The sequence below is a fragment of the Euphorbia lathyris genome, chromosome 1 (assembly GCF_963576675.1).
Source record: "Euphorbia lathyris chromosome 1, ddEupLath1.1, whole genome shotgun sequence".
In the NCBI taxonomy this organism is placed as follows: domain Eukaryota; kingdom Viridiplantae; phylum Streptophyta; class Magnoliopsida; order Malpighiales; family Euphorbiaceae; genus Euphorbia; species Euphorbia lathyris.
The window spans coordinates 99725543-99745511 of NC_088910.1; the positions used below are offsets into that span (position 1 = coordinate 99725543).

Below are 19969 nucleotides of genomic sequence, written 5' to 3' on the forward strand. Positions count from 1 at the left end.
GAGATGTAAACGGGGCGGGGCGGGGCGGGGATTTGGTTTTCCATCCCCGTCCCCGCCTAAATGGGGATTCCCCGTCCCCGTCCCCGCCAGCTAAACGGGGACAAAAACTGTCCCCGTCCCCGCCCGCACGGGGAAACCGCGGGTACGGGGAATCCCCGTTTACCCATTTAGTACAAAATTATCAATTATAGTAAATTCTAAATCAACTTTATAATTTCATAATTCCATTAAAAAAAATTCTAAATCACCTTCATAATTTATAGATGCTATTATATAGATTAATATAAAAATACACCCACTGAATTATATATGTAATAAAATATAAATATATAAATAGACCCAGAATTGTGCTGATTTAGTGTTCTTTGTTTGTTATAGAGAATACAAACCATATATCATATCAGCTAAATTTGAGTTCTTATAAATTTGATGACAATATAAAAATGGTTTTATACTGCTTTATCTGCTTCTCATTATGTAATATATATAATATATAGTGTCCTTTTCATTTGAAATCTAAAATGTAATTAGCTATACCTGAAGCAGATTGTCTTTTGTCTGCTTTGAGAAAAATGATAATTTGATGACATTCTCATTCTATTATATATGTACGTACTTACTTCAATTTTTGTACAAAAAAATTCTCACAATAATTGATATTTTCTGTCATTTATCAATTTTCATACGAGTATGGGTACGGGGATCCCCGCGGGGCGGGGATACCATTTCCCGTCCCTGCCCCGTCCCCGCCTACGGGGACCATATTGGTCCCCATCCCCGTCCCCGCCAAAAAACGGGGCGGGGCCCCGACGGGTACGAGTATTCCCCGCCCCAGTTGCATCCCTACTACTCTCGTTTACTTAATGTATGTAAGGATGGCGTAATGGTTTCTGGTACGTTGTCTTCTGACACAGTAGCCTTGGTAAGCAATGCTAATCCAGGTCGGAGAGGTGGAGATAATACTCTTCCTAGTGGCCACCGTAGCTCCCCTCGCACTTGTTATCACTGTGGGGGAGAAGGGCATGTTAAGAAACATTGTTGGAAACTACATGGTAAACCATCCCAACACTCGGGAAAGCACCCTCCCCGAAGATCTGCAAATATGGCAACTCAAGCTGGCATCATTCCAACCCCGCCCTCTGTCACCATCTCTACCGAGAGTATGCTCGGTTCCAACAACTTTCTGCGGCTTATGATGCAGAACAACCATCAACCTCAACCTCCGCTTTGGCTGATACAGGTAATCATGTGGCATGTCTCTCCACCTCCTCTCGTAGTTGGGTGATTGACTCTGGTGCTACAGACCATATGACTGGCAACACAGGTATTCTTTCTTCTTTTCAACATCTGACCAATTTTCCATCTGTTATGTTAGCCAATGGCTCAACTGCTTCTGTAATTGGACAAGGGACAGCTCACCCAACATCTAATATTCCTTTATCCTCTGTTTTATGTTTACCCAATTTTCCTCTTAACTTATTATCTGTCAGCCAACTTACTAAAACTTTTAACTGCTCTGTTGTTTTTTATCCTACCCATTGTATTTTTCAGGATCTTGGGACGAAGAAAATTATTGGTAGAGGGAACCTGGTAAATGGATTGTACGTACTTGATTCAACTTATCAGCAAGTGTCAAAATCCATTATTTGCACAAGCGCGTCTCTTTTGCGACTTCACTGTCAATTTGGCCATCCGTCTTTTCGAGTTTTACTAAAGTTATGTCCTAGTCTTCCGCGTGATTCGACTCTGGAATGTGAACTTGTCAATTTGCTAAGCATCACAGAGTTTCGTATCCACCACGAATCAATAAACGTGTCGAGTCTTCCTTTTATTTTGGTGCACACTGATGTATGAGGTCCGTGTCCTGTTGTGTCCAAACTTGGTTTTCGATATTTTGTAACCTTTGTTGATGATTATTCTCGAGTTACTTGGCTTTATCCTATGAAAAATCGTTCAGAGTTATTTACTATCTTTTGTACCTTTCATGCTGAGATTCGCACACAATTTAACAAATCTATTTGTATTTTGCGAAGTGACAATGCTAAAGAATATGTATCTTGTACTTTCCAATCGTATCTTTCCCAGCATGGTATTATTCACCAGACTTCCTGCATCGTCACCCCTCAGCAAAACGGTGTTGCCGAACGTAAGAATCGTCACTTATTAGAAGTTGCTCGAGCACTGTTGTTTCATATGCAGGTTCCTAAGACTTTTTGGACAGATGCAGTCTCCTCTGTCTGTTTTCTCATCAACCGTATGCCATCTTCAGTCCTTAACGGTCAAATTCCATACTCCCTTCTGTTTCCATCGTCTTCTTTATTTCCTCTTGCACCACGTGTTTTTGGATGTACTTGTTTTGTTCAAGACATGCGACCACAAGTCTCCAAACTTGATCCCAAATCCATCAAGTGTATCTTTGTGGGTTATTCTCGGACTCAAAAAGGGTATCGTTGCTATTCTCCTTCTTTGGGTCGTTATTTGGTGTCCGCTGATGTTACCTTTTTTGAAAACACTCCTTTTTATGGTCTTGAATCAACTCCTTCTGTTAATCCGACAAGTCCGTCTGACGATAATTATCTTGTTTATACTGTAAGTGAGCAGGTGGTTTCTGTTCCTCCTCGACCAGTTGTCCATCACGTTTATTCTCGGCGTGTACATCCTCCAAGTGCTGCACCTTCTAGTGCTCCACTTGCCAGTGTTCCCCCTCCAGTTTCGTCTCCAGATCCTCCCCCACCTTCAGATCCTAGCATTGACCTTCCTATCGCCCTCCGAAAAGGTACCCACCAATGCACTTACCCGATCTCTTCATTTGTATGTTATGATGCATTATCACCTTCTTCGAAGTCTTTTGTAGCTTCCTTAGATTCCGTTGTTGTTCCTTCCTCCCTCTCTGAAGCACTAAATCATCCTGGTTGGCTCCAAGCAATGAAAGAGGAAATGCATGCTCTTGAACAAAATCATACTTGGGATCTAGTGTCTCTTCCATCTCAGAAGCGTGCTATTGGTTGCAAATGGGTGTTCACTGTCAAGTTCAATCCAGATGGTTCTGTTGCTCGGTTGAAAGCTCGTTTAGTTGCAAAAGGTTATGCTCAGACTTATGGCATCGATTATTTAGAGACATTTTCCCCTGTTGCCAAACTCTCCTCTGTTCGATTGTTCATTTCTTTGGCTGCTACTTACAACTGGCAGCTTCATCAACTTGATGTCAAGAATGCCTTTTTGAATGGTGACCTACGCGAGGAAGTTTACATGGAGCAACCTCATGGTTTTGTTGCTCAGGGGGAGTATGGGAAAGTTTGCCGGTTACGCAGGTCCTTGTATGGATTGAAGCAATCTCCTCGTGCTTGGTTTGGACGATTCAGTGCTGCTGTCATTGAATTTGGTCTTCGTCGAAGTGCATATGATCATTCTGTGTTCTACTCATCATCTAGTTCCGGATGCATTTTACTAGTAGTATATGTTGATGACATTGTAATTACTGGAAATGATGAAACTGGCATTATAAAACTGAAAGAATTCCTCGGTACCTGTTTTCAGACAAAGGACCTAGGACAATTGAAATATTTTTGGGGATTGAAGTTTGTCGAAGCCGTAAAGGGATTTACCTCACTCAGAGGAAATACTGTCTAGATGTGTTAAGTGACGCTGGTTTGATTGAGGCAAAGACTTGTGATGCACCTATGATACCAAATGGGAAGTTGAAGACCGATGATGGAGATTTACTTCCGGATCCTGAAAGATATAGACGAATCGTTGGAAAATTGAACTATCTTACAATCACTCGTCCTGATATTTCCTTTGCGGTAAGTGTTGTAAGCCAGTTCATGTCATCTCCAAGAACTTCACACTGGGATGCTGTTAGTCATATTCTGAAATATCTAAAGGGGACTCCGGGGCGTGGTATACTATATCAAAATCATGGTCATCACACTGTGGAAGGTTTTACAGATGTGGATTACGCAGGAGATCTTACAGATAGGCGTTCTACTACGGGTTATTGTGTATTTATCGGAGGCAACCTAGTATCTTGGAAAAGTAAAAAGCAGAGTGTTGTATCCAGATCCAGTGCAGAATCTGAGTACAGGGCTATGGCACAGACTACGTGTGAACTTGTATGGCTACGCAACCTCCTTGGTGAGATTGGATTTGCTCAGATGAAACCCATGAAGTTATGGTGTGATAATGAAGCAGCTATCTATATCGCCAACAATCCTGTATTCAATGAAAGAACAAAGCACATAGAAGTTGACTGCCACTTTACTCGAGAAAAGCTAGAAGATGGCACAATCACAACTCCACACATCAGAACAGGGGAACAATTGGCAAACGTGTTTACAAAAGCATTACCAGGAAATCGGGTTAACTATATATGTACCAAGCTGGGCATGATTAACATCTATGCTCCAGCTTGAGGGGGAGTGTAATTAATATAGTATATGCATATGGCTGCTTAGGGTGCTATTTGTCAATGTAATTTGTCAATGTAATTAATACAAAGTGTGAAGGCTGTTGTAAGGTAAAAATGAGGCTACTTGTGGGGTAAAGATAGTTGACTGTCTGTGAGCTAGTGTGTATATAAATGTATATCATGTGATATAGAAAAATAGAGAAATAAGAGCACAGAAGATTACAATACTAATTGTTTTTTCTGCTTATGTTTTAAATTTTACCAAACATTTTCTATCTCCAGTTTAGTTTAATATTGAAAGGCAAAAAAACAATTCCAAAGAATGAAAACAAACAGCCATTTAAGAGTTTTAGAAATACAACAGCAAAAAAGAATTCTAAGGAATCTTGTAATCTTGATCTTAATTCAGAAATAACAGTTTTTCACCCCTGGACATAGAGCTAATACATTTCTTTCTTTTTTGTTATTAGAAAACAAAACACTAAAATAACAACTTTTCTGATTATTAGATATGTCTCTGTGTGTGTGTGTGGAGATATCAAAGTTTTGTTGTAATTCCCTCAAGCTTCAATGAGGTTTGCAGAAGTTAAGCAGGAAGAGCTCTCTTTGAAATGAAATCAAACGACATTCCATTCTGTTGGAGCCGATCTTGAAGATCTGTAGACCCAAAAACAATCCCGGGTGGGAACACTCCTCCCTTTGGTAGATTGTTCCGTTGGCTCAGAAGGATAAGACCACATTGAACTAAGATTATGGGAGTTGTCAAATAGCCTATCTCGGGTCCCATTACTCTCGTTACTACTTCCATGTCCGGTTTCATCTTCGACTGGGAAGCTTGACTTGCGTCGCTAAAACCACGTCCAACGAACCACATTTTGAACGAAGCACTCGCTACCTCATCCTCAGAAGGACCCTCCTTCCTGAACAGTCCAAGGCTGAAAAAAGATGGAAACTTTAAGAGGAGCCACCTCCCAATAGCATTTCTACTGAGTAGACCCAAGAACATGCCAAATGTGATTACGCCAAAGATACCGTATAGCTTTTTAAGGCCTAATTTCACCCCGAAATGGGCAGGTTTTACATTTGACCAGAAAACCTCTCTTTTTCTGATCTGCTCAGCACTCTCGTTAACCCCAGGCAGACCATGGGGGTTTTCTGCCAGAGTTGCAAGAGTTCTTCGGACAACAATAGAATCAGCTGAAGGTAGTTTCACAGCCCAAACACCAATCTCCTTTTGGCGTTCGAGTAGGGGTCCTTTCGGAGGATAGGAACCAGGAATCTGCAAACATGTATACAAATGTAACATCATTAATGTATATTTCATAGTCCATATAGAATAATAAAATAAGAGAATCATCATTGATCTATAATGTGGAAGAGCTAAAACAAGAATATCCAAGTACCACAATTGTACAACACCAGAAATCTTTTAGAAAGCAACACTGATTTCTCCAATACACAATTAGGGAAAAAGAAAACTGAAAACAGCTATCAATAAAATAAAATAAAAGTCGTGCCACCTTTTCTCTTAACGGACTTCGGAATAATTCCATTCTTGGTTCTTCTAGGAGGGTGGATTGCCTAGAGTAGAAAACCCCTCAAATGCAAGAGTAGACATATGGACAATTCCAACATTAGACTAGGTGGCTCTAATAGCTTGTTCACAACTTGAACCTAACTTCATCCGGAAACCTACAAGACTTGAGGTATTTGACTCAGTATCTAGCAAATCTTTCTTCATATGGAAGAGCAACAAATCATGACTACAACGAACTCATATCAATGAACCATATAGGACCTCCACTTTGAATGTCAATCCCAGTATAATGACTCAAAACAGTTCAACTCACAATTATATGTAGAACACAATATTGGCTCAAAACTATCACTCAACTAAAATGCATCTATCCAAATTTAAACTGATAAGATCTTTCTATGTTTCATCAGATAACTTATTTCTCCATACAGCAGCAGCAACTACACAAATTGGAAATATAGCAAAGGAACCAACTACAAACGCAATGATCATATAACGGATTGAGTTAGATAGTACTGCGATAAACTCATTATTCCTGAATAAAGATCAAACATTTGTTCAAAGGAAAAGTAATCCATTTAGTGAACCCAAAGTGGATTAGGATAAAGGCTCAGTTGAATTGATTTGCTTGTTTAAAAGGTAAAATTACAGTGTCTTAGTTCAGACTGCAGCCTAGTGCCTACAATATACTAATATGATTAGCAGTATATCTATAATAGTAATCAGTAGGAGACGCATTTCCAACAATTAATACCATTCAACCATACATCAAAATAGAATAACTCCTTACCGCTGGCTTTGGCCTTTTAGGTCTTGAACGCCTGAGTTCCTGCAACTTGCCCACATTGGCCACTCCCAGAACTGCAGATTCGTATGTCCCAAAGTTCCCAGCCATTTTTTTCTCAGACTCTAAGCTCAAATAAGCCTCGATTTGATTAGGTGCAGAGGGAGACATCCATTGCCTGGAATTGAACAACCAACCCATTTCAGCAGGAACTGAATCAAACCCGCATGCCGAAATGACTAAGGAACCAGTCTCCATGGCTTTCTCGTGGTAATTCGCCTCCATTCTCTCCATGAACTCAGGCTCCCCACATATATCCAAGTAATCACACCTAACGAAATTGAAGAAATCCACATCAATCAATAGCATATTAGCATCCCAAAAACAAAAAGTTAAGGACTTCACACTTACCCAGTTTCCACACAGGCAGCAACAACGGGTTCGCCAAGGCGACGAAAGGGACCGACGCAGCTAAGTATGAGCTTGGTTTGAGTGCAGAGGTGGCGGATGGAAGCAGGATCGGAGTTATCAGCAGTGAGGATAGGAATTGAAGGCGGTGGATTAGGATGGGCAGCCCAATTGAGAGCTTGAGTGAGTTTGCTAGGGGTGCGACCAGCTAAAGCAAGGGTTTTGAGGGGAGAAGAAGGGGTATTGAGGAATTTGAGAGCTTCTCTGACAACGTATTTGCCAGTGAAGCCTGAGGCTCCTAAGATTATGCAATCAAAGGGAGGAGATGGAGATTGAGCACCATGTTCCATTTTGGAATGAAAGTGAAGAAGCAAAAAATGGCGAAGGTTGTGATGCAAGTTTAAGGGGATTTAGAAATGCGTGAGGGATTGGAGTTTGGGAAATGTGAGATTATTTTACTAGACAAGAGAAGAGAAGAGAAGAAGAAAGGGGTTTAAGGTTGTAGAATTTGTCAAGTTAGCTGGGTCATGGACCCTGTGTGAGTTTGGGCACAACATATTCTCTTTCTTTTTGTTCCTATTTCAAAAGTGCTTTTCTTTATAACTAGGAAGATACCATGAAAATTACCTAACCCAAAAAAAAACTCAACGATAAATAAAATATATGATTATCGTTGTATCAAATACCTCGTCGTACAACAATAATCAAATGATTCATATTCAACCCTAAAGTTCACATACTATATAATGTCATTTATATATCTCTCTCTGCACGCTTCCATTAACCAAACTGCATATTCACCATCTCTTTGACTCTTTTTGTCCACATTAAAAAATGACGAATTTAAAAGAGCGAGAATCTATAGACTAAATTTCTTGCCTCGTAATCACAGAGATACTTCTTCATGTTATTCGCTTATTTCCTTTCCGATATCGTCCTCAATCCTCGTTGACCAAGAGAGGTAATATTTTCACCCAAAAAAATATTTGTTTGATTGTAAGTTGAAATTAGAAATTCTTTTTTGTAATTTCATTAATTGTATCGTAAATATATTTTTGGAGAAATTTAGGCGGTTGATCAGTTGGGGGCAACAAAAAACCAATTAGATGATGATTCTGTCCGTAAATCCCAATAACATATGGAACTGAGGTTTTATTTATATTGCTATCTACTTTGTTACCTATAGAAGTGTATGAAAACAACGAACTCTAATAAAATTGTTCAAAAATTGAAGAATACCCTCGCTTTGCTTTGGGGTAAAGTGTATCTTATCTATTATACTTATCAATTGAATCTTATTCTATACATAAATTTTGTATATAGTCTTTCAAACTATATGTTCTCACATAGAAAGAATATAATAAGTAGTTTTTTTTAATAATTGTTAATTTTTATTAGAAAATCAAATTTTAAAATACACAACAAAAAAAAGTTTCTAAATAATCTTTAGAGGAAACAAAAAGTTTATTGATTCAATCGTACAAAAGTGCAGTTTTGTATACAAAAGAGAAATAGTTAAAGTAAAAAGTGCGCAAATGATATTTCGCATAGGATAAGTAGAATTCGAATAGGTGGATAGAGTTGGATGAAGACAAATGTTTTCGTCTCCTATATCTTATATGAAAATAAAAAATATATATATAATTTTGAAGTAAAATTTAATGATATTTGTTGAACAATTAAAAGGAGAATAAACTAACCCAAAAAATGTTAAATTGAATTGTTTAATGTTACTTTGACGATGATGAGGCAGAGCTGAAAGAAATAAGTTTGTTACAATATTAAAAAATTGAGTTATATTGTAAAAAAAAAAATTCGGGTTTGGTGTGATTTTCAGAGGTGCCAGCGTAGCTGGGATGTCTGTTTTTTTGCACTTTCTCGTTAACCAGCCTTCAATAAAAAAAAAAGTTATATTGTAAAAGAAGTTATCCTAACATACTTTACTCAAAGTGTCTTTTTTTGATCGGAGGATCAATGCTCGAGTTATCAGAGGATGGTTGGTTTCGTATAGTTGGTGTGATTGAATATGAGGATATCGGTGATGTTAAATGAGTTGAAGGTGCTGATTTCGGAGTTAACAAAGTATCTTTAAATATATAGATAATTTTAACTTTTATTATTAGATGGATCTTGAACTATATTACTAATTTGAACTTGAAAGATTTTTTCAATTCCATAAATTTTGGTCATAGTAGGAGGGATTTCATGCCTATCTTTGAATCCTCATCCCCGCCGGTTCGGATGCCGCGTTTTTCGGATAATCCTTTTCCCATTGTCACCCCTACTTTGATGCATATTTGTTTTTATATCAATATCAAGGTTGTTTATTTATCCGGATATATAGGTCATATTTGATAAATACACACGGTTAATTGATTACCTTTTTTATTTAGTTGATTTGATTAACTGTTTGTGTAAACTTGTTTAATAAAACTCAGCCGATTGTTAATAGCTTTTTATGTAAAATGACAAATAAAGACATTGATATTTTATAGCTATTATTTTATTTTTTAATAATTTATATTCTTAATTACCTTCTAAAAGAATATCATATACACTTGTTATAACTTAGCTTTTTATAATATATAAAAACTAGTCGAAAACCCGTGCGATGCACGTGGTATGAAACTTTTATATAATTTAGATAAATAAATAAATTGACATATATACTTTTAAGTAATTTTATATCATGCTATGAAAAATTTTTATATTATGTATATTTGAAATTAATATATATTTTTTATTGATAATTCAAATTAAATTAATTTTGAAAATAATTGATTAATTTTTTTATGGAATTTTAATTAAAGGTGAATGATTTATTTATTCTTATAAAATTCAATGATTTGTACTATTTAGGAATTTTAATACATTTTCATATTTTGAAATTTTGTGAAACAATAATAATAAAATAGGAGATTAATTATGGTGAAGCTCTTAGCCTAGTGGTTGAGAGCTTACCTATGGCTAGGGAGGTCATGGGTTCGAATCACATTAGGGTGGGGTGAGATTTTTCTTTCTTTAATTCTTTAATGTAAGCGCATTGTGCGCAATTTAAAAAAACAGATTAATTAAGAAATATATTAGAATATAATGAAAAACTAAAAATTGAATTAAACTATAATTAAAATTAGATATTATATTTACAACAAAAATGAAGGGTCAAAAAATATAATTATAAGAGAACCATCTTCGTGAAAATATTTTTTGCCCATTAATTAAACATTTTATTTTTTCTTAATAAAGTATTAAGTCCATAAATTAATTTTAGTTAAATAGAATTAAATAGCAATTGTAACCATGAAGAGATGTGGGGGATCACAACATGTTCTTCTCCTCTGGCGTTTCTTTCTTCGCTCCTTTTGGACGACGTGGTGGGGGTTAGCTTCCCTAGGCTAATCCCAGGTTAGGTTTTTGTTTTGTTTTTTCTTTCATGTTCCTACAAAAAAAAAACAATTGTAACCACTCAGTACAAAAAAAAAACGTTTTATAATTAATATGTGAAATTAATTATATTAATTAGAATCATTATGCTCAACATTTGACAATTTGAAGAGATTCAAATAATAATATTTTTTTAATTAATATTTTTCAACAACTTGTCCTATGATCATGTTTCAATTTCATCTGTTAAAAACTCTTGAAATACTAACAATTTTGTACGAACCATAATATAATAGTTAAAAACTATATAAGCCAATGTTACAAAAGCAATTATCTCAATATCTCATAATTAATGTACACTTTTAGGATTTTGAGCATCAAAATTTGTTTTTATTTACCTTTATTTTGAATTCGTATCTAGCATAATCCACACTCTTCAAGAATAAACATCTTATCAAGTGTATTAGACGCTTACAACACAATTGAGAAAGCTAAAAATTGAGTTCATATAAAGCCGAAAAATCTAAATTTTAGTAAGAGTTAACAATCGAAACGATAACATCTAGCAACATATACTAAAAAAGAATATAAATATACAAAATCTTTATTTTAGTCATTTTGAAAAAAAAAGACAAATAAAAAAGAAAACATGGATAAGGTAGCGAGAGGTACCTGGATAACGACAGAAATGGAACTCTGAAAGATGAAACTATAACAACCATTGTTTAATAAAAATAAAACAACAACACAATTAAAAAAGCTAAATATTGAGTTCATATAAAGCCTAAAATCTAAATTTTAGGTAGAATTAACAATCGAAACGATAACACCTAGCAACATATACTAAAAAAGAATACAAATATACAAAATCTTTATTTTAGTCCTTTTGAAAAAAAAGACACATAAAAAAGAAAACATGGATAAGATAGCGAGAGGTATGGAACCTGGGTAACGACAGAAATGGAATTTCATTTCCGAAAGATGAAACTATAACAACCATTGTTTAATAAAAATAAAACAACAACACAATTGATAACAAAAATAACTACAACATATGAAAAAAATCGAATAATTACCTTGAGAAACGTAAGAATTTCTTATAATTTTTGACATTTTTGTGTTTTCCGATTTTAGTTGTCCATGCATCTTCTATTTCTATCGGATTTCTTCAATTGGAGATATCAGTTTGAAAAAAAAAAGATAAATAAAAAAGAAAACATGAATAAGATAGCGAGAGGTATAGAACCTGGGTAACAATATAAATGAATCTGAAAGATGAAACTATAACAACTATTTTTTAATAAAAATAAAACAACAACATAATTGAGAACAAAATAACTACAACATATGAAAAAAATCGAATAATTACTTTCAGAAATATAATACTATCTATCATGATCAATGAATATAATGGTTGAATACTATCTATCATGTTTTATATAGAAGTTTATTTGTGACTTTTGGATTTTCTTTGCTTTGTGTTTTTTCATCTTTCCGTAACTCTTGCTTTCTTTTATTATTTTAATTAATAGACTAGTAATTGTTTAATATATTATAAATATAAATCTGTTATTTTTAATTAATTAAATCTTTTTAATCTGATTTTTTACTACGTTGACAACTCATCAAAAATACCTCTAAAATACTTCTCCTCGTTTCTCTCTACTTCCGCTATTATATAGATTATAGATATATTTAAATAATAAATTATTTTTATATTTTTACTAGTAAAAGTGGAATCTTGATCTTCATTTATGATCTTCAAATTGGATCAAGAACTTTAATATATTTTATAATATATATTAATTAATTTATAATTTAACATTTTACTAAAATAAAAATTTAATATTGTATATTCTTCTCAAAGTTTATAATAATATTTATTAGTTCAGTTATTAATTTTAATCTATATAATTTTGAATAGAAGTATAATTTTTAAATAAATTTAGATTTAGGCTTAAAGCATTATGTGGCCCCTGACCTATCTAAAATTGTGTCATTTGGCCCCTGACTTATTATTTGGTCACATTTGACCCCTGATCTATCCCAAATTGGTGAACTTTCACCCAATTTGGATTCAAACTTAACCGAATCATGATCTCATTGATAAGTAACAATATTTTGACACTTAAACTTGAAACATGATATTTTTCAAAGTTTTTTTTCCACATTATATGGAAATAATTAATTAGATTAAAAAAACTAAAAAACAAAAAATAAATCCTAAACTAAAATCTATTAAGTTTAAGTATCAAAATATCGTTACTTATCAATAAGATCATGATTCGGTTAAGTTTGAATCCAAATTGGATGAAAGTTCACCAATTTAGGATAGATCAGGGGCCAAATATGACCAAATAATAGGTCAGTGGCCAAATGACACAATTTTGGATAAGTCAAGGGCCAAATAATGCTTTAAGCCTTTAGATTTATTAACTGATCGTTTCCACTAAAAATGTAGTTAAATGAATATATTTACCATTTTATTAGTTTTTTTGTAAAAGAACAAAATAACATCTGTTTAAGTAAAAGGTGGTAATCAGAGATAAAAATGTCCATCAATAAACTAATTGAAAAGACTCCTAAAACTAGCTTTTTAAAAATTAGAAATTTGAACCCAAAAAACTAATCGAAACATATTTTCATCAAACACCACTAGAGGTTTGACTAGTCTAAACCTCTAATTTTATCCCAAACCTTTCTTTGCCAAACACGAGTGCCAACTCGCCAGCTCCATAAGTTAATGTTTACTGCAACTGCAAGCTATAAGCTGAACCTTTGAATTCACTGTTATAATCATCAAATCAAACTACATGGATTTATCATTTCTCTTCAACCCGGAAACGTAATAACTTTTGAATTTAGGGAATGTTCAAACTTCCAAAACATGTATTCTGATTATATTACACACTAAGCTAGAATTAAAAACGCCTAGAAGAAGAAGAAAAAAATCAGTTTGATGTCAAATAAGGATCAATATCACTTATTTTGTGATGAAAAGAACAAGCTCACCCTGGAAGCTCAACATTGAAAGATACCGAATCATATATTACAATGTCTATCACACTGCCTGAAATATTTTGACAGGCAGACAGCCATCAGAAAGCCTCCAGTTCCCGTTTGCACTCATAAGCAGACTTTGCTATCTACTTATTGTAATGGAAAAGAAGGATGATTAATCAGACATCTCTGCCTTGGCGGACGCCTAGTCCTCTTTCCCCATCCGGTTAGTCTGGTTTCCTCCAATCCCAGTTCTCCACATTTCGGTTGTTGCTGAGGTTGGGGCTGGGACGGACTAATTGTTGTTATAGGCGGAGAGGGCGTAGAAGCTGATAACCGCTTTCTGCCCCCCCTTCCTTTGCCCCGGAGAGAGTTTTTCTGCGACAAACTCGACTGCCAATTGCCACCGGTTGCTCTTATAAGCCCTTCTATGGTCTGAAGATCCTCAGTCACGTCAATCCTTGACAGAGAGACAATACCAGGAAGTACATCTCTTTGAAAGTCCTTCCGCTGCCTTCCTCGCCTTGCCTGAGCTCGCCTACCCCGTCTTGGCAATGCAACTTCTTCTTTTGCATACTCTATAACAACCTCAGCCTCATAATGATACTCTTCTAACTTCGTTTCGGTTAAATTTAAGGTCATATACTCAAAATAATCAATTCCATTTGGTATGGAATCATCGCTATCTCTACTACCCTTACCAGCTGAAACTGATTGGACATCGTTCCGGAGATCAACCTCATGAGAAGAAATTATCTCTGCAAACCACTGAAGGGAATCACATAATGAAGCTTCGACATCGGGATGTGTTGCATCATCTTGACTGTGGATAACAGATGATGAGATAGCAATTAGGGCGTCAGCAGCAACCCTCATAAAACCTTCTCCAGACTCGTCTTTTAACGCATCAAATGGTTCTTTAAGTTTGGTTTCTATAAATTCATCTGGAGAAGTATCCATATCTGTCTCAAGAACGGGGGCCTCCAAATTTATATCAAGTGCAATCTTCGTCTTAGGTGTTGAAGAAAAGTGGTTCAGTTCAGCCTCTTCTTCAATCATGCTCACATTCAAATCGATGCAATCCCTTAACTTAGCTTTACAAACACGTGATACTTCTTCAGTAGCCAGACTCTTCAGGTGTTGTACCTCTCCCTCATCAGATGGTATAGGATCATCATTAAGATCGGTAAGAAGTAACCCACGTTTAACAGAGTTCACACCATTAACTTCAACTTCTGATACACTGGACTTCGACGTCGAGCTTGCAGAAGACAAGTCCTTGGGCATTTGCTTTTCAAAAATAGGAACCTCAAGAATCTTCCTATTGCTCAAACCGTCAACTTCTTCTGCTCTCCTGTCCTCAGCATCACAGGTATGGGAATTTTTCAACAACGAGGAATCCTGAATCAAGTTTTGAGAGGCACTGTTCGTCATTTCAGCTTTGGTGGAATACTGCAGGGAATTGTTTTGCAAGAAATCCAAATTTGCGTGATGACAACCGTCTCTTTCTTTGGAATGCTTTCCATTGCAAAGTGAACTATTTCTTAGCCAAGACAACCCTCCTTTCAGATTCTCCTCCTTTTTTAGATCATCAACAAAAACTCGTTTTGAATCAGAAATTGCTTCGTTCTGGCTGCTTTTTGGAAACACAGCATTTGCTTCATCCACAGATTTTAAATTCTTCAACCAGCCAGAGCTCCTTAAGTTAATTGCAGGACTATGTTGAGGAGCTTGTCCTGAAGCAGAGTTGCTGTCACTGACTCCATTCGGGCAGCCAAAGCTTAATACCGATCCATGAAAACCCTGTGATTCCTTTGAATCCAACTGAGAAACAGTGTAAAGGCTATTTTGATGGCATAATTCTGCCAACCTATCCCATGCACTTTCACTGTGATGCATTCCTGATCCATTATCTGATTTAGGAAAAGTACTGATACTAGAGCTCCCCTGGACTGATGTTAGATTCTGTCTCCAGCTTGCTGGATGTGTTTTCCAAGATGAAATGGAAGGTGACTCTGAATTGTCAACATTAGATTTGGGAATGATTGGCTGCAGCGTACATGTTCCTTTAGCTATAAAAGATGCATCATGATTCGTTTCACAGATTTCTAAACCAAAAATGGTCTTCCTTGTTGATTGCTCTCTCCTATTTTGATCAGGTTTGTCGGCCTTCTGGGATCCAATTTGCGATGATTCGCATATTGCGGGCAAATATTCACAATGCAAACCTCCATCCTGAGAACTTCTATTTTCTGCGGTTTGGCCTGAAAAAGGAAGTAAAAGTCAAACTAACTGTACTGCTAGAAGATAAACGAAAGACAGACAGTGAATCTAGAGAACAATAAAGCAAAGAAAATATTGGCTATGTCCTCACCAGGGTTAAATGTATAAGGCGGCCAACCTCCCTTCCCATTCCCGTTTTCCAAACGCAGATTACTAACGCCAACACCATCCTTTTCTTTAGAGGGGCTCTGAGAAGTTTCTTTAGCCAAAATGCCTGAACATGAACTTGCAGAAAGATCTCTCCTTTGCATATTCTCTGTAGAGCATGTAATGTTACCTAGAATATCAACAGAAGCTGTACCAGATGCTTCCTCAAACAGGACAGGTTCATTCAGATCAGCGAATCCCGTGTTTCTCTTTAAATTCACACATGAACTCAAAGCATCTCCATTGCAAATAGAGTATGCACCACTTTGCAAGGAGATATTGCTGTTTTTCTCACAATTCCTATTAGGAGGGCAACTTTCCACTCCTGATCCTCCAGATGCCCCTTGGCCTTCCTCTTCGTCAATTACGCATTCATCAGCTGGAAGTTCCAGGTCAAACAATCTTCTCTGAAGCTTCTTGCATTTCGATTCAACAAAGTCATACTCATTAGACCTCGACCCTTTGTGGATATTACCACATCCAGATTCCATTGTCTTCAACTTCATGGAACTTAACTGTGATTGGATGCTATCGGCACCTAATGCGGATGATGGAATATGATTAGTAAGGGCCACTGGCGGTAAACTAGAATCATGCCACCTGTTTTTGTCTTCTGAAGATGGAATGGCGAAAAATCTTGATTGTGATGTCCCATTGGTTTTAAGGTAATTGTGTGGTTCCTTGCTTCTAACTTCATTCATCATGTCCGCTTGTATTTTGTACAGTCGATGCAGTTCATGGAGCTGCACAACCGAGTTACACAAAATAAATATAACATCATGCTCACTTCATTAGGCCAAAGCGTGCTCAAAAAGGCCGTTTCATGACTATACTATCTTGGTCAACAAAGTATTATGATCGAGCTTTGAATTGATACAGTTAAAATTCAAATGAATCACCATACCTGTTGCCTAAATATCATTTCATGCTTCAGTATGGTTTGCCTCAGCTGTTCCTTTTCGTATCCTACATATCCATCTATTGTCGGCTGTGCAGAAAACATACCATAGTACTGCACGAAAGTTTTATCTTCATGATGGGAAGGCCAGCTACCATTGCCAATACCGTTGTTTAAGTCTCTCATTGGATAATATCCTGGTAGATACATCTTGTGCTGCACCTTAGTACCCATTCCTGCAAATAACTCAAGAAATATCAAAATAAATTAAACTGAAGATGTATCAGTTGAACATATACAGCAGATGAGTTCAAGCAAACGGCAAGTTATCAATAAAGAACAATCCATTATTACCAAAACAATTGCTTCAACCTCTGCTTTTGCCAATCACTATCAATGCTTACATAAACTAACGAATGATTGAAACCCTCAACCTGTATGACATCCAATGATCCTGAAGAGATCAAAGTTGAGCTAATTGCATACAAGGAAGAACTCACTACATTTGTTCAATGGTTCGTCAAACTATCAACTGAATTACGAATAAATATGAAGAAAGACGGACCATGGAGTCATTCGAAAGGAAAAAGGGTGAAGTTATTGACAGTGACAATTTTGATTAAAACACGAAGTGACAGTGAACGACAGCTAAACAGTAGAAGCTCAGTAGAACTTCATGAATAATTTCTTCAAACAAACAAACTAGACTCAGGTGAATTGGATAAGCACTCGGAAGTTGTGTGCGAGAAATAGTGTTCAAGGGCCTTACACAATGCTACCAAAAATGACATTGTTGAGAAACCCAAACAGCAATCAAAGCCAGAATAGAGATAAATCACATAACTGATAACAATCTTTATCATTCATATGCCAACAGAGAGATAGAGTAAGTGGAAGTGAAACCTAAAAGGAAATTGTTCCCAAAACAAAGAAGAAAAAGGAGCTCAAATGAATGAAAAGCCCTAATTCGTAACATGAAACTTCAATGAAAATAACAGCATTTCTAATCATAATGAGGGTAAATTCTGCATGATCAAATTCAGCATAAGGATCATCAAAAACAGATTCAAATAAACAGAAAAGGGAAAAGCAAATCAAAACATCTAATTCACATAAACTCGTCACTGGAAACAAATTATCAATGAAACCCCAGAACTCATCAACACTAACTTCGATCGGCCATAGAAAAAAATAAAATTACAGAAAAACAAAATTACCTCATAGCATCCTCCACGAAACCATATAAAACCCCAGGGTTAGCTCCAAAAGAATTCGGAGTGGAAGAAGCAAAAAGAAAATTCAGAAAGAAGCCAAGAACCAAAACCCCATGGTGATTGGTGGTTAAAACCTTGGACTGAAATTTCAGAAAATAGAATCATGAGCAGAAACAGAAACTCAGATCTGCTGGCCCAGAAAAGTATCTAACTGAAATATCTGAATTCAATAGAGAAAGATAGATCCCCCCCCCCCCCCCACAATTCCCAAATAAGAGAGATCTTTCTTCTTTCTTTCTTTCTTTCTGTAACAGAAAAGTCTCTTCTTCTCAAAGAAAAAATGACTTCAAAATTGTCAACTTCCGGTCTCCCATTATTCTAATAACCTTCCTTTACTTCACCTATACCTTAGCTTGCCTCAATAATTTAATTTAATTAAATTAAATTTAGTATAGGGATGTGAAAGAAAGATATGGGGGACAAATGTTAATTTTGAGAAATTCTAGATTCTCTACCTTCCATGCTTTTTGGGCACACAATATTATAAGTACCTACATAGAAAATATACAGACACCTGCGTTTACTCTAACAACAACTCAACAGTTTCCAAAAGTAGCTGACCCCTCTTCAATGGGGATCTTCCCTAATCTGTCTCCCCCACTCTCTTTCACGCGCGTTTCGCTCACACACCCTTAAACTTCCCTGCATGTTCGAACACTTGCCTTGTATGAGCGTGGGTGTGTGTAGATATTTGTGTTTGATAAGTTGAGTTGAGATTATAGAACGGACGGTTGGATTATTGCTTTTGTTTGTTTCCTTTTGTTTGATTATTCTTAATCCTTCTTGTTCTAACAACTAACAATTATTTAATCATTTTATATTATGCGTAAATGGAGATGCATTTTGAGTATTTTAAACCAATAATTATAGTTAGGAGTTGTGGATAAGTCTTAAATCAACTTGTTTCTGATATTTCATTTCGATTTATATATTCTTTTATCAAGAAATATCAAACAATTCTAGCAAATATTCATATTAAATTATATAAAAAAATCTCGTGACTTTATTAAAGTTATTGAAGTAGTTAATTTATAGAAAAATAAAATTATTTGTTTAATTTATATAAAATTACTGATGTGGTTAATCGAGGAAGTTGGAAGACTGTCAGCCTATCTCATGGTGTTTCGACTCTTTCCCAGATCTTCTTTGCGGATGACATCGTCCTAATGGCTGAAGCCTCAGTGGAGCAAGCCTATCTGATTCGGGAGATTTTTTTGTGATTTCTCAGATTGCTCAGGACAAAAGGTGAGTATTTTTAAATCTCATGTCTTGTTTTCTACTAATGTTTCTAATATTACTCGTCAAATAATGTGTGACATTATGGCCATTGCTCAAACTACTGACATTGGTCGCTATCTAGGCATGCATGTGGTTCATCAGCAGACTTCCAAGGAAACTTATGGATATGTCCTGGATTGAGTCCATGCTAAACTCGCGAGATGGAAAGCCAAGTGCCTTAATTTTGCATGAGGGTTGACCCGTGCCAAGTTTATTATGTCGGCTATTTTGAATTATGTTGTGCAAACTGCCCTACTCCCTCGCAGTATACGTAATCAATTAGATAAGTTCAATCGAGGCTTCCTCTAGGGATCCCATGGTCGGGACAGAAAAATTCACCTAGTTAAATGGGCTATATCTTGTAAGATGAAAAATGAGGGAGGTCTCGAGATCAGATGGATGGAGCATTTTAACCTAGCTATGCTCGCTCAGCTAAGTTGGACTCTACTGACTAATTCTAACTCTCTTTGGGTGCATGTGATGAGATCGAAATATGGGGATAGCTGTACTAGAATGGATATTTTCAGGTGTCAATCGGCTCATTCGAGTACCTAACGTGGGATTGTGG

At 36.1% G+C, this 19969-nt stretch overlaps 2 protein-coding genes across 2 annotated transcripts; both read right to left on the reverse strand.

Moving 5' to 3' along the window:
• Nucleotides 1-4782: 4782 nt before the first annotated feature.
• Nucleotides 4783-7675, reverse strand: LOC136208759 (probable mitochondrial saccharopine dehydrogenase-like oxidoreductase At5g39410). Its single transcript, XM_065999916.1, has 3 exons — nt 7141-7675; nt 6736-7060; nt 4783-5687 (listed from the first exon to the last, which is right to left on the reverse strand). Exons 1-3 carry the CDS (start codon nt 7485-7487, stop codon nt 4995-4997), a joined length of 1365 nt encoding a protein of 454 aa, XP_065855988.1. The 5' UTR covers nt 7488-7675; the 3' UTR covers nt 4783-4994.
• A 5645-nt stretch (nt 7676-13320) lies between these two features.
• On the reverse strand, nt 13321-18602 carry LOC136208762 (uncharacterized). The gene is made up of 4 exons (XM_065999927.1): nt 18067-18602; nt 16856-17085; nt 15896-16694; nt 13321-15785 (listed from the first exon to the last, which is right to left on the reverse strand). The coding sequence occupies exons 2-4, from the start codon at nt 17081-17083 to the stop codon at nt 13672-13674; spliced, it is 3141 nt and encodes a 1046-aa protein (XP_065855999.1). The 5' UTR covers nt 17084-17085; nt 18067-18602; the 3' UTR covers nt 13321-13671.
• Between the last annotated feature and the right edge of the window lie 1367 nt (nt 18603-19969).